At 56.9% G+C, this 14344-nt stretch overlaps 4 protein-coding genes across 4 annotated transcripts; all 4 read left to right on the top strand.

Annotated features, from left to right (window-relative positions):
• Positions 1-667: 667 nt before the first annotated feature.
• WHR41_07267 (uncharacterized protein) lies at positions 668-3206 on the top strand. Its single transcript, XM_069375872.1, has 3 exons — positions 668-2029; positions 2079-2934; positions 2999-3206. Exons 1-3 carry the CDS (start codon positions 1409-1411, stop codon positions 3070-3072), a joined length of 1551 nt encoding a protein of 516 aa, XP_069227242.1. The 5' UTR covers positions 668-1408; the 3' UTR covers positions 3073-3206.
• Positions 3207-4059: 853 nt separating this feature from the next.
• WHR41_07266 (uncharacterized protein) lies at positions 4060-5151 on the top strand. Its single transcript, XM_069375871.1, has 2 exons — positions 4060-4614; positions 4677-5151. The coding sequence occupies exons 1-2, from the start codon at positions 4203-4205 to the stop codon at positions 5069-5071; spliced, it is 807 nt and encodes a 268-aa protein (XP_069227243.1). The 5' UTR covers positions 4060-4202; the 3' UTR covers positions 5072-5151.
• A 4340-nt stretch (positions 5152-9491) lies between these two features.
• On the top strand, positions 9492-12155 carry WHR41_07265 (uncharacterized protein). The gene is made up of 3 exons (XM_069375870.1): positions 9492-9910; positions 9968-11044; positions 11102-12155. Exons 1-3 carry the CDS (start codon positions 9575-9577, stop codon positions 11183-11185), a joined length of 1497 nt encoding a protein of 498 aa, XP_069227244.1. The 5' UTR covers positions 9492-9574; the 3' UTR covers positions 11186-12155.
• Positions 12156-12986: 831 nt separating this feature from the next.
• WHR41_07264 (uncharacterized protein) lies at positions 12987-13784 on the top strand (the record flags this gene model as incomplete). Its single annotated transcript, XM_069375869.1, has 3 exons — positions 12987-13089; positions 13197-13278; positions 13343-13784. The coding sequence occupies exons 1-3, from the start codon at positions 13050-13052 to the stop codon at positions 13782-13784; spliced, it is 564 nt and encodes a 187-aa protein (XP_069227245.1). The 5' UTR covers positions 12987-13049.
• Between the last annotated feature and the right edge of the window lie 560 nt (positions 13785-14344).

Genomic DNA, 14344 nt, shown 5'->3' with positions numbered 1-14344 from the left:
ACGACCGCAGCAACATGTACATTCTGGCCGACCAAGGCTTGATATGTCTATCGTAGAGCACCAGTTGCAATATGGGGAGCTGACTCACGCCGACTGCGTGTATGAGAGGCGACAGTCCACGGAACAAAGACAGGATGCACTGCAAGGCTAGAAATTCGCTTATCGGACGTTCCAAGATAATTGGAGAAATCGGTGGGATGCTGAGCTCTCCGCAGGCGGCGTCTCTTTCACGTCCCGGAATCTCAACGAAAAGGCGTCACGATGTCTGGCACATGCATCGCGGCATCGCGGCGGGCAGTCCGAAGGATCCGTTCCCTCGCCGTGCACGCAGGTACATCCGCTGCAGTGCAACATCCCACGAATAATATCGCGATCCACCTTCGCAATGATGGAGCTCAGCAAACACGGCCGACGTCCGAAGGATCCCAGGAATGACAAGCAAATATGGCGATCGGCAGTCACCCGTTCGCGCCCGCAACGTCCCGTGTGTGTTGTTGATGTCTGGTGCTGCCAGCCACCACTTCGCGCCACGCCACGGCTTGCGTGGGGAAGTCCGGGGGTGGAAATGCTGCGTCACAACAGCTCCCACCGTCTTCGGACACGCAGGACGAACCACGGAAACGCACATCACCTGCTGTCGTCTGCCGTTTCTCGCACCCTCAATTGCTGCATGCGGCCTAGGATGACCTTCACGTGAGCATGCGAACCCGTCTGACGCGGCTCGGGCTTTTACCAGGATAAACGCCATCCGTCTTACCATGCGTCGATATTAAGCACCACGCCGCTGACGATAAGAGTTTCTCATTGCTTGACTCCGTTGTCGCAGCCGAGTCTGCAGTTGCCAGCGGGACGAGATTTTGTTTCTAGGCGGTCTACAAGTCACAGGACGTGTGTCCGACTATCAGGCGTCCTCACCAATGACCTTCACCGTTGGTATTATACGGCCTATAGTTGACTCAGGCCTAGCAGACTAGCAAACCTCCGAATGAGCTTGGCCTAGGGAGCCAAGGCCCAGGAAGCCCGATCGAGTAGCCGCGCATGCAATGATCGACAATGTCCGTGGCTTGAACCGTACAGACCTTCACCTAACGGGATGATCCTGGGGAATATCTCGCCTCTGAGTGGCCGCAGTGGCTGAGCCTCTCGAGATGCGAGCCTCAGGGTGCCATATTGCTTGCATTTTCCCCGCTACCCGCCTGTGTCTTCGGCTCCTCGTTGTTGCGATGAGATGCATCTGAATCATCGGTGAGGATGCGCACACTGATTGACCGCCGGGGGCAGGAGGTCCGTCTTAAAGGTGTGTCCATCTCGCAGCGCTCGCTCACGGTCTTTCTGTAGTTCTTAGAGCGCCGTTCTTGCTGTCTGTCGAGCCTCTTTTCTTTCTCCTCTTGCATCTTGCACCGCCAAAATGAGTCTCTCAACCATGGTGGCCGACATGAGCCACCTGCAACTCGGCTTTGCAGCAGTGGCCTTTTTGGTTGCTACCTACGCTATCAGCTGTCTCTACACCGCTCTCACCTCGCCGCTGAAGTCAATTCCTGGCCCATGGATGTCGCTGTTCAGCAACCGTCAGCTCAAGTCTGCCGTGACGGGAGGCAAACGCATCTTCTACATCGACGAGCTCCACAAGAAATACGGCCCGGTCGTTCGCATCTCACCGGAAGAGGTAGCCATCTTCGACATCGAAGCCTTCCGTCAGATCCACGCCGTCGCCGGTGGCTACACAAAGGGTGACTTCTACACCAAGCTGACCAACTTCCCCGTCCACTCTGTCTTCACCCTCAGGGATTCCAAGTCACACGGCGTCCGTCGACGTCTGTTTGCCAAGGGCTTCTCTAAGACCCACGTGAGGGAGCACTTCGAAGATGTTGTCCGTGAGAAGGTTCAGCTTGCTGTCGACAAGATCGTCGAGGATGGTTCCAACAATGGTGGCAAGGTTGATGTCTTCAAGTGGTGGTCATTGATGGGTGCTGATATCGTTGGCTGCTTGGGCTTTGGTGAGAGCTTCGGCCTGCTTGAGCTTGGAGATGTAAGTCTTGTCACATGAGATCAGTAGACCTCCCACTAACCCGACTCAGCGCACGGAATACATCAAGATCCTCGAGCTCGCCCTCATCGGCAACGGCATCGGCGCCGAGCACCCCTGGATGCGCGCCTTCCTCTCCCGCCTCCCCGTCAAGAAGCTCAACCAAATGTTCAACAGCACCAACTACATCCTGGAACACGGCATGAAAGCGGTCGAGAACGCCAAGAAAGCCAAAGACTCCGGCAACACGACCAACCTCATGAGCTCCGTCCTCGACGAATCTGCCAAAGAAGGCGGCGGCAAAGCCGCCCTCTCCGACCTCGACGTGCAAGTCGAAGCAACTAGCCTCATCTTCGCCGGCTCCGGCACCACAGCAAATACCCTCTCCTTCACGCTCTGGAACATCGCCACGCGCCCTGCCCTCCGCGAGAAACTCGAGCTCGAAGCCCGCTCTCTCTCCCCGGGCTTCAAAGACGCCGACCTCGAAGCCCTCCCCCTCCTCAACGCAACCATCAACGAGACCCTGCGCCTCTATGCCGCGGTCCCGGGCTCGCTGCCCCGCGTCGTCCCCGCGCAGGGCGCAACCATGTGCGGCCACTACCTCGCTCCAGGCACCGTCGTGTCCACGCAAGCCTGGACTTACCACCGCGACGCGAGCTTGTACCCGAACCCGCTCGAGTTCGACCCGAGCCGGTTCCTCGACGACCCGACCGGCAGCACAGCGAACCCCAAGGGCGCGAAAGCGACGAACAGCGCGTTCGGCGCGGGCGCGTACACCTGTCTGGGCGTGCACTTGGCGTGGATGGAGCTGCGGTACGGCGTGGCGATGTTCTTGAGGCAGTGCGAGGGGGCGCGGTTGGCGGAGAGCATGAAGCCGTTGGCGCCGAGTGAGTTGGTGAATTACTTTGGTGAGTTCTTGAGAGAGTGTCCGATGAGAGTGTGTGTGACGCGAGTGCTAATGTTGTGTTGTAGTCATCACGCCTAAGGATAAGAAGCTCGAGCTTGTGCTTAAGGATAAGCCGTCGACGCCGTCTGCTGTCGTGTAGATGTGGTATGGTGGTGGTGTCTTTCGGGTTTTCCGGTGGTGCTGTGGTGCTATGAAGTGTCGATGCGTTTGGGTTGATGAGTCTATTTCTAGTATACACTGTTAGACAGACACATGATGGTTTCGCAAGTCCAATTGTATCGCTCACAATATGTGCACCCGCATTGGTGTAGACTATGCCGCTAGCATCGAGGTGTCGAAGGTAGTCCTCTGGCAGTCCCCCGTTCAAGCCCAAACAGCCCTGGCAACTGAGTGAGTGCATCACGGTCTCGCTCTTCGCCCACATTTTGGTAGAGGGCGGACGAGCTTAAACAGCAAAATTCACCACATCTCCGAGTCCCTATTGCCATCACCGACCCCTGGCGTTGGAGGCTGCCTCCGTTCTTAACGCATTGGGGAAACAAGTCTTGTATCCGACTTCCAATCAAATGACTGCTGGCCGTTCGGCTGTGCCAGTTAAATAGTGATTGAGAGTCTCAAGCATGGAATAGTTGCGGAATCTGGTCCCCGGACACATGTTGCGGCACACCCAAGACCAAATATCTTCACTTCACTTGCCCGCCCAGTCCCAATCCGGAAGTCACGCCCCCATCGCACCTTCCCAATGGGTTCACACGTAAGTGAACTGTACCCCAAAAGAAAAAGAAAATGAAAGCAAAATCAAGATCTTGCGACCTATCTACCTCCCTCCCTCCCTCCCTCCCTATTACGGATAGAAGGAGTGATAGCTGAGGCTTAGTATATAGCCCTATATAGCTAATTCTCTCTTATATAATATAAAATAGATTATCCTTTCAAAATACTAATAATTTACCAGCTGAGATTCAGCTAATTCACTAGCCTAATTAGTATAGGCCCCGAGGCAGAATCATGTATTAGGAGTGGAGACACGAAGCGAAGCGGAAGCGGAAGCAGGGCCCCGGGCTTGCAGGGTCGGCGGCAAACAAACTCTAGGCCCTGTGCGACTGTGCCTCGCAGATACACACTAGCCGGCCGCTTTAGATCATGACAAACTTATTAGCACTGCTTGCGCGCTTCAAGATCGCTCTCCTTAGTACCCAGCTTCTCCGCCTAGCGCTTCTTGAAGCCTGACCTTCCCTTCGTTTTTGATTTGACCCGTGTACTGCCAACATGCAGCTCGCCGACCACAGCGAGCTCTTCGCCGTCATGACCGAGCTGTGGACTCTGGTCGATAAACTTGCTGTAGTCGAGCCTGATGCTCTGCGATTGCCACCCGCTGATACTGGGATCCATCCGGTAACCAGCTTTGATGCAGATGCTGCTCTTGCAGCAGGCTTTGCCCAGGATGCCGTACTCGTCATGTCTGCCTTGCCTTATCTCCATGACAGCGAGCCTGACATGGGGCAAAGGACCATCGAGATCGTGGGGAGCACATTCCCACTGTCGTATTTACATTTTGATGAGGATAACTTCACGTACATGCGCGAAATGTCCTCAGACGAAACCATTATGCCGCCTTCGGCATTGCGACTCACGTGGCAGGATTTCAATGGATGGGAATATATATATGATGCAGAGAAACGTCGGTCGTCTCCACTTTGAAGTTGTCTTTGTAGCGGAATCGCTAACACATTCCTCAAATAGAACTCGTGTATGTCTGGAACCCTATCAACGATGATGGCGACGATTTTCTGCACCTGCAGCCCTTACCGCCCCGCCAAGCATTTCAGTCGCTACTAGACGATTTTCGTGGACTCCACCGTGTAGCTTTACCAAGAGACAGGTTCGTGAGAACGAACGAAGACTCTAGCCCGAAACGGTGGCAATCGAAGACCGAGACGGAACATCAAGCCAGCTACAACTTATGGAAGGCTACCACTGGACTCGCAGGACTGTACCTTGAGTGCGGATGGGCTGTGAATGCTGTCGCACAGACAAATTTTCGTTCGAGCGAATTTGTCGACAAGCGCACGAAGTATGTGACGGAGGTCCTTGAGCCCTTGGACCAAGAATTGGACAAAGCAAGGCAGTCGACTTGATGGGATGCCAGCATGGATCAGAATTGATTATGGACAAGATAAGCTAGAGCCAATCACCTAATAGAAGGGCTGAATCATAATCTGTGCGCATTCAAGCGTGTACACTAAATCGGTGGTGGTGTCGGAATCAGTGTCCATGGTGATGTGCGTGGCGGGCGTGTCGTCGGCGATGGACGTCTGATCTTGTAGCGCTTTTCGTAGCCATAGGATGCTCTAGCACAGCCCTTGCTTTTGATGCAGGCAGATCATATGCAGTCGTCGGCGTGGATGCTGCGGTAGACACGCCAGATTCCTCACGATCGGGAAGTCGAGCCAATGCTTCCTGTCGCTCTTTCAAGATCGCGTGTTCTGCCTCGCATTCAGGTATCGCGCACTTTGTGTAGCCCAGCAGCTCAAGCTCCTTGTGTTGTTTGGTTCTGTAGATCGAAGTCAGAGGTCGAGCATCTGACGACACTGGTATATTGGAGCATGTGAGCAATGAAGCGGGATCTCCTTGTTGGGTGATCACCGAACTGTAGTGAGCAAGCTTATGGGTATCTAGTACCATCGCAGGTACGAGGCCGCGTTGAGTATGTTGTTGTTGTTGTTGTGTGTATCGTGACGGGCGCTGTAGATAATGTTGGGATGACAAGCCCGAGAGTATTGATCCGGGCATTCATCGAACCAAAAGAGATGTGGTCGCCCAACCTCACTTGTTGAATCTGCGCGGTTACGTCTGCGGGTATCTGATCGAGGCCCACGAGTTCAATGCCCTTACATAATTTGTCGAAATGAGTTCCGTGGACGCTTCGTTTGTTTTCCGTGTGCGATGCTTGTCTGCGTGACACACTTCCAAAACTCCCAGACCTGGTCGGATCTCCGCCGCCACCTGTGAAGCCAAATTCGAAGAGGCCATCGAGATCCTCGTGTTGCGAAAACCCACCAGAAAGGAGATGACTAGCGGGCGTCGCAGAACATGACCTTGAGTTCGGTCGGATGATCACATATTGTGCGCACAAGGGGGCATATCGCCCGCTCTTGCATTCAACCTTCTGACCAGTGATGTGCGAATTCTTCGACGAGGTGACCCAGCCGGCAGGACACTTGCTGTTACACGCTTTGGACTTGCCACCTGGGCCCCACATGAGACTGCCAATGTGAACGTTGGTTGCTGCGCATAGAGATCTTTGGAAACCGTTGATTCCACCACCTGTCATGAGATCAGTCACAGGAAATATCAAGGAATGAACTTCTGTTTCGAACGTACCATGACAGCACTCCCTCTCGTTGCTTTCGTGTTTTTGCAAAGGCTTCATATAACCAAAAATTCACTTCCTATTCATCGAAAGACACCAAACATCATCACATCCGATGTGGTCTAGTGGCTAGGATTTGTCGCTCTCAATCTTCGGTTCCTCTCAAGAGCTCAGAGGATCAGTGCCGACAAGGCCGGGGTTCAATTCCCCGCGTCGGAATTTCTTTTGGTTTCTGATGGCCTCTCTTTTGGGAGAGAGGGATGATGTTTCTTTTTAGGGGTTGGGAGGGTTTTGGTGAGGGTAAGGGGAGGGGGAGGCGGTTTGTGGACGTGGATGGGGCAGAGGGGAGGATTGTGATGGTTGGAATTGATGTTGTCTTCAGACGGAAGATGTGCAGAGGGTACAACTAGGCGGCAGCAGTGATTGGAGACGGAGATGGACCGCAGACGTTCTCAAATACTGCGGAGGTAGTTTGGAAGACGGTTTGTTTACGAGATTCTTGTAGCGGTTACTTTTTGTGTCGATGTTCAACAACGCTGAGAGCATTGCTCTGGATTGAGCGTGCGAGACGAACCCAAGGCTGTCCATGAACCCTTCGTCGAAAGGCAATAGACGAAAGATCTTCTGGGAATCTCAAAGATTGGTCTCTCAGTCCGTTCAAGCAGACAGACCCGTTCCTTCCAATACATTCACAATGCCATCGACTGAATCCGAAACCAAAACCTGACCCCAACCCTAACCCTCAAGCTCCCAGAAACATCACCACCGGAAAAGCCAGGGGCAGCAGCTCTGAAGACATCAAGCCCACAAATGCGGAGTCACGCACCAACCAAGGGCCGGGAGAAATCGAAATCGAAATAAACCCAAGAACCGCAAAAAGCCCAAGCCCGTCCACGTTCACATGTCAAGCTCACCACACGAAACGCTCGAGAAAAAAAAAAAAGAAGGCCCGTCTCTAGACGCGAGAGTTCGAATCCTTCCCTACATTCGCCGACGTCCTGCAGGCAGGCAGCCTGCAGAGAGGATCGGCGGGCCTAACGGCAGTATACCTGATGCAACGCTGCAGGGAAAGCTTGGAGCTCGAAGGCGCGCGCGCGCGGCGGCAAATGCCACGCGAGGTGCGGCCGGGGCTTACTTTATTAGACGAGAGGGAGCCGCTGAGCGTCGATGTTAAGCGCAGGTCGTAGGTAGCAGGGACCCTGAACGTTGCAGGCGTGGCAGGTGCTGCTGTGCTTTCCGGTTGCTGCCCAAAAAGTATAAAATGCACGAGGGGAGTGGGCGGATTTACGGTTTTGCTAGGATACCTTCCTTCCGTTGCCTTACCGCGCCGTGAGATCTAGTGACTTCTGTGGCATGTCTGCGTGAGAGGCCGTGGCGCCCACTATGGACGATGGCGGCGGGCGGAGGCGAGCGAAGGATACATGCAAAATGGCAAAGCCGCTTATAGTTGTTAAAAGGCAAGTTCGCTTGCGGTGCATGCCTACATCTGGGGAACGGCGTGGGCGTCGACAGCATATGTAGGCTCGCCTATCGTGCAGTCGGCTCGCTTACGAAGGTTGTGGCGTGAGGATTCCGCGCGGGCGGGTTTGAGATAGAACACAATCATCACGGAGTTCGCTCCCGGGACAGAAATCCTGGGAGATGGGAACGGCAGGCAGGAGCCAAGCAAGAAGGACGGCACGGAGGGAGGCGGCACCTCTGGACCGACTACCGCGAACTCGAAAGTGCCCTAGGCAAGGGCGGAGCGGACGTGGAGACGTCTTTGGACGGTTGAGGGCGCAAGCGAGATCAAGCATGTGAAGTGGGAGTGGTTTTCTGTTGGGGAAGGGGGGTTGGTTTGTTTTCGGGCAACGCTGGGCCGAATCGGTCCACTGCCAGGGGGGGAATTTCGTCGCGCTGGTGAAGCGTCAGGGCCTGCCCAATTATCCGCGAGGAGGCGGAGCGATAAGGCACGACGAGAGTGGCAGGAGGGGAGTTTTGCCGGAGTTGATGCAGATGCTGCGACCGAAACCTCCACCAAGGCGTCGTGCTAGGAGGTGTTTTGAGTTTGCCTGATGCGGACGCAGGTGCGGCGTGTGTGTAGCTTTGACACTTGCTTTGGCGCAGACGTGGGGAGGTGGCCGAGCTGCCTTCTTCACTGGTGCTGCCCTGGCGGGACTGTCCAGCGGCTTTGGACGATCCGGCACAGGCCTGCCGAGCTCAGGCCAGATTGCGCGAGCGCCATGCCATGCTAGCCGTACCGAGATGACGCCTGGTGCGGCGCGCGTCGCAAGAAGGCGAGGCAGAGCACGAGCTGGCGCGCAAGACGCTGGACTCGTGCCGCGACGTCTTGCATGACGAGTCAAGGTGTGAGACATGACAGCCGAAGGTTTGGCGGAGGGCGCAGGCGCATATTGGGGGATGCGGCGTGGGCGGGCGGAGACCGCGACAGATGCAGACGGCGATAGCGGCAGCGTCGCAACGGCGCGGACGAGCGTTGCTGGGCAGACGGCGAGGGACTCGTACTAGCTGGCGGGCGAGATTGAGCTCGACACCGGGGACGATTCCCCATGTCGCGAGGCGTTCGGGAGCGGGAGTGAGGGAGGCGGTGGTGGGAGGTGGCAGCAGCGTCGGCAGCGCGTTAGCAGTCGGCAGCAGCACTAGCAGCCGGCGACCCCACGCGCGCGCAGGCCACGCGCGTTCAGGGTGTGGCAGCGGTGGCAGTCCGCCGCCATCCTGCGCGCGCCTAGCACCCTCAGTACCTCAGGCTAGTCCCTCCAGTACCTCAGGCTAGTCCCGTCAGTACCTCAGGCTAGTACCTGACCTCAGGCACGCCTGCGCCGCCCATTGGCTGTTGTGTCTCCCGTCTTCACGCCGGAGCGAGCCCTGGCCGCGGCCGCGGCTCATCTTCCCTCCTCCCGCAGCGCCAGGCACCACCCGCAGCCCGCACGCCCACCCACCCGCCCACCGAGCCCCCCTCCAGCCTTTGCGCCTGCTGCGTGCGAGCGTTAACTTAGGCGTCGACTGCTCGCCGCCCAACGACCGCCGCCTCTGCTCCCCTCCGCCCTCTTCATGTCGCTCGCACACCTCCGCCACCACCGCCGCCGCCGCCTCGCCCTCCCCTCCGACCCTCGCCTCGCCCGCTCCACCCGCCCTGCAGCGCCGCGATAACCTCCAGTCACGCGCGCGCGCGCTTGAGCCCCCCAAACCCACCCGCCCCGCACTGCAGCTGGCCGCCGGCGAGATAACAGCTGCCCAGCAAGGCGCCCATAATACCACCTCGCCCGCCATGGGCTTCTTCTCCCGCCGCAACGCAAGCAACAACCGCGCCGCAACCCACGACTCCTCGCCCGACCACCGCCATTCCACCTTCGCGCTCAACGGCAACCCCACCAAGTACAACATGTCCAAGAACCCCGCAGCCACCGCGAACCTGCCGCACATCCCCATCCCGCGCGCGCCGGACCCCAACCTCGACCCCGCCGGCTACCTCAGGAGTATCTACGCTGTCAGGGAGCGCAGCCACCTGGTACTGGAGAAGGCCAAGAAGAACCAGCTGCGTCACTTCAATGTCGACATGAGCAAGTTCCAGGACACGGCCAACTATGTTGTGTCGATCATCAAAGTATGATAGCGAGATCGTCATTGTTGTGCCGATCCCCTCAGGCTGACACTCCCACAGCGCGACTTTGACGACTACTCGAGCATCCCACCTCACGGCAGGTGGCAGCACTTCGAGGTCGGCGGCCGACCCCGCATCGACCAGCTGATGGCCACCTGGCCCTCCTCCCTCGATCCGCAAGAGCGCACCCGCCGCCTTCTGGACCTCTTCCTCGTCTCCGTCCTCCTCGACGCCGGTGCCGGCACCAAATGGCAATACAAGTCGAAGGAAAGCGGCAAGGTGTACCGCCGCAGCGAGGGTCTGGCGGTTGCCAGTCTGGAGATGTTCAAGTTCGGCTTGTTCTCCAGCAACCCTGAGCAGCCTTGTCAGGTCGACAGTGCCGGTCTCAAGAAGTTGACTCCCGAGCGCATGGCTAAGGGCCTGCAAGTGACGGCTGACAACCCGATTGATGGCCTTGAAGGCCGCACGAACCTGCTCATCCGCCTCGCCGACGCTCTGCTCAACCAGGAGATCTTCGGTCCCGACAACAGGCCTGGAAACATGCTCGACTACCTTCTGTCTCATCCTTCCACCCACGCCTCGTCAGTACCGGTGATCCCGCTGCCAACATTATGGACGACTCTCATGGACGGCCTGTCGACTATTTGGCCAGCGACTCGTACGCAAATCGATGGCAAGCCTCTAGGCGACGCATGGCCTTGCGCTTCTATGCCCTCACACCCCACTCAGCCTTGGGAGAACATTGTACCTTTCCATAAGCTGACTCAGTGGCTGACTTACTCTCTCATGGTTCCCATGCAGAAGCTGGCCAATGTACACTTCGTCGGCGTTGAGCTCATGACTGGCCTGCCAGAGTACCGCAACGGCGGATTGCTAGTGGATACCGGCTTGCTCACGCTCAAGCCTGAAGACGCAAAGAGGGGGCTTGAACAATACCAGATGAACGCTACGCGCCAAGGGCAACCCAGCGTGGAAGTCGTGCCCTTGTTCACTGCCGACGACGATGTCATCGTTGAATGGCGTGCGCTCACGGTTGGCTTCTTGGACGAGCTCCTGACGGAGGTCAACCTCCTTCTTGGACTGCAGGGTGACAACAAGCTTTCTCTCGCCCAGATGCTTGAAGCGGGCACTTGGAAGGTAAGACAACCCCTCTGCCCAATCCTCAATCAATACACACACTAACAACACTCCCAGGGCGGCCGCGAAATCGCCGAAGTCTCCCGCCCAAACACCAAAGAACCCCCTATCATGATCCTCTCCGACGGCACGGTATTCTAGGAGTCTTGCTTGCTGCTTGGCTGGGAACACGACCCGCCCTTCCCTCCCTCCGAACCTGGCAGCAGCGCCTTCGTCTCCGCCGCCGCCTCCCTCGCCAGCACCACTGACTCGCTCTATGACGACAACGACCACAGAGGCAGGCGCGATTCCACCGGGCTAGACGGCACCGCGCGAGATCAGCAGTCCAAGGGTCCAGACTGCTGCGGCGCTAGCGCAGTTCCAGGACCACCGCATGCGACAGATCCTATCGGTCGGCACCTCCACCCGGCTTCTGTGACTGACAGACCGGTTAGGACGCTACTGCGCAAGGGCCGCAGTACGTTCGGCACGAGCTTGGGCGGTAGCATTGCTGAGGAGGAGTGACACCTGCTTCAGCTTCTGCTCCGCCTACGGCCATTCACGACCTTCATACTTCTTTCTCCCAGCGAGAATCACGACGCTTGTTTTCGATTCGCTTCGCCTCATCTTTTCATCCACTTGTTTCTCACCAACGATCCGCCCGGAAAGGGCAATTCTCACCATCACCAACACCAACAACCCCAGCTAAACACAAAACGGAAAACGGAGGCGCGGGCTTGCAGCATTGTAGATGTGACCACCGCACATAGCAAAATTTCGGCGTCTAGGCTTGGACGCCACGGCGCAAAAGAGCATATCATACCTTACCACTACAGGTTCCTGCTCGAAAATGCACTAAAAAGGGAAAAGGGAAAAGGAACCCCGGACAGCGGCGGGATTCTATCATATCATATCATATCAGGCACCGGGGGAAACGCGTTCGATGCGCCGTCTCACCGCGGTCTGAGCGAGCGAGGGGAAAGGACGGACGACTTGGGGAGGGGGTTTCGGGCATTTGGTATCGAGACCGAGAAGAGAGGGTCGAGTCTTAGGGCTGTATAGATTTTGATGTAGATGTTGATGGGGAGAGAGGAGAGGACGATGGGTAATGAACGATGATGTTTTGTGGTAATCAGCTCGTTCCTGCGACCTTGTCTAGTTGTCATGTTTCGTTTTGAGGGAGACGCCTGATGGAAGGTGTGGATATGAAGAAGTGATGCCATTTCGATTCGTGCTACCTATGGACTGCAATCTGCCCGCCTAGGCGAAGCCCTACATACCTAGTACTTAACCAGGACAAGCACACGCACACACAGAGCCCTGCCTACCGACACCCTCAACATAAGGCGACGGCTGTCGGCCTCTCGTGCCTGGAGCTTGCTGTTTTCGTCGGGTCGTGGCACGAAAGGACGGTGCTAGTGCTTCTCTTTCTTCCGTGGGAAGTCCGCATATGTCCGCTTCAAATCCCCATGCCGAGGGAGATTCTGCGCGACGAGATGAAAACATCGCCATCACAACTGCATCTCCCTATGGCAGGAGGCTAAGCGATATGCGAAGATAGAGTAACATGGTAACTTCATAAGTGCAAGAAATGTTCCCCTGATATGAAACACACCGAACCATAAGATCTTGGTATCTGATGTGCGATTAACTACGGGCAATGCATGATACATTTGGTCTCGAAATCGTGTCGCGGGCGAGGTGCGGTGGCCAGGCAAAACGCCTGGCCGGTGCGGTTCGCCCCAGCCGCGGCTTTCATGTACTGTCCAGGCGGCTGAATTGATGTTCTTGGTGTGAGAAAAGAGGAGAGGAAAGCGTGCGCGAAGCGGTCGGTTTTGTGTTTTTCCCCCGGGAACGTAATCTGCTTCCCCGTCATTGGTCCGCTAAGCGAGGGCGGCGGGCGACCTCGGGCGGATGGCCGTGGGCTTGCGTGCCGTCCGGAGAGAGCATCACAGACTCGAGGGACGACGACGACCTCACTACACCCTCCGCTCTCCTCTCCACGCTACGAAGCACAACCGGCATAATGTTGGCTCAGAGAATCGCTCAGCAGTCCGTCAGGCGGCGTAAGTAGGCCCTTCGCTTTGCGCCTGCGCGCAAGCAAGCGAGCAATGCCGCGAGCAGCAGCACCATGAGCACGAACAACCCCGGCTAACCACCAACCCTCGCACAGTGGCCGCCCAGACGCCTGCCTACAGGTTCGCCGCGCCCGCCGCGATCGCAATGGGCAACACCTCCTTCGCCGCCCCGCGCAGGTAAAGCCCGCCTCCCAGCACCGCCGACCCATCAATAAGCCCCCAGCTAACCCAACCCGCAAAGACACGCCGCGACCCAGCCCCTCTCCGACCACGAAGCCTCGTCCGAAATCCTCGCCAAACAGCGCCTCAACCGCCCCGTCTCCCCCCACCTGGGCATCTACAAGCCGCAGATAACCTGGTACGGGTCGGCGCTCAACCGCGTGACGGGCGTAGCCCTCTCGGGCGCCTTCTACCTCTTCGGCGGCCTGTACCTGATCGCGCCGACGCTGGGCTGGCACCTCGAGAGCAGCGTGCTGGCGGCCTCCTTCGCGGCCTGGCCGCTGGTGCTCAAGGCCGCGGCCAAGTTCACCGTCGCGATGCCGTTCACGTACCACTCTTTCAACGGGCTGAGGCATCTTGTGTGGGACACCGCGAGCATGATTACGAACAAGCAGGTGCAGCAGACGGGCTGGGCGGTTGTGGGGTTGAGTGTTGTTAGCTCGTTGGCTTTGGCGTTCATGTGAGGAGGGGAGGAGATGAGGGGAAGGTGGATCGATGGATGGGGAGGAGAGGGTGTATAACCAACTATATGGTGTAAATGCAAACTGGGATTTTGATTTTCTTTTGTACATACATGAGTTGAGAATTGATGTGGCACGTATCACTACTGGAAAGCGGAAGGCGGAATACATGAAGCATGAGATGAGTGATCGCTTGCGGTTTTCGAATGTACCGCAAAGTTGAGAAATTCCAAGCAGCCATCACTTCTCGGTTTTACGTGGTTTATCCAAGGCGTGGAAATATTCTTGCACGACGCGGCGTCGGAGCGCATTGGGTCCTGCGGCGACCTTTTCATCACAACATTCCACAACGTCCTACATACCACCCTCGCTTTCCGAGTCCCAAGGTCCGCTCGAAGTCTGGAGCCCTTTCAACCTCACTCGGTGCAGATGCACGCTAACATCTATCGCAACATTCACTTTATGGCAAGTACAATGCTTTCGTCCTGTTGCTAACGTCAGCCCCACTTCTTGTAGCACAACAGGAAGAGGTGGCACCGATAGGTCTACACGTACCGGATACA

The sequence above is a fragment of the Cladosporium halotolerans genome (assembly GCF_011745625.1).
Source record: "Cladosporium halotolerans strain TM138-S3 chromosome Unknown Sca28, whole genome shotgun sequence".
NCBI classification, from domain to species: domain Eukaryota; kingdom Fungi; phylum Ascomycota; class Dothideomycetes; order Cladosporiales; family Cladosporiaceae; genus Cladosporium; species Cladosporium halotolerans.
Note: the sequence above shows the minus strand (reverse complement) of the source record. Positions and strands in the feature narration are given on the sequence as shown.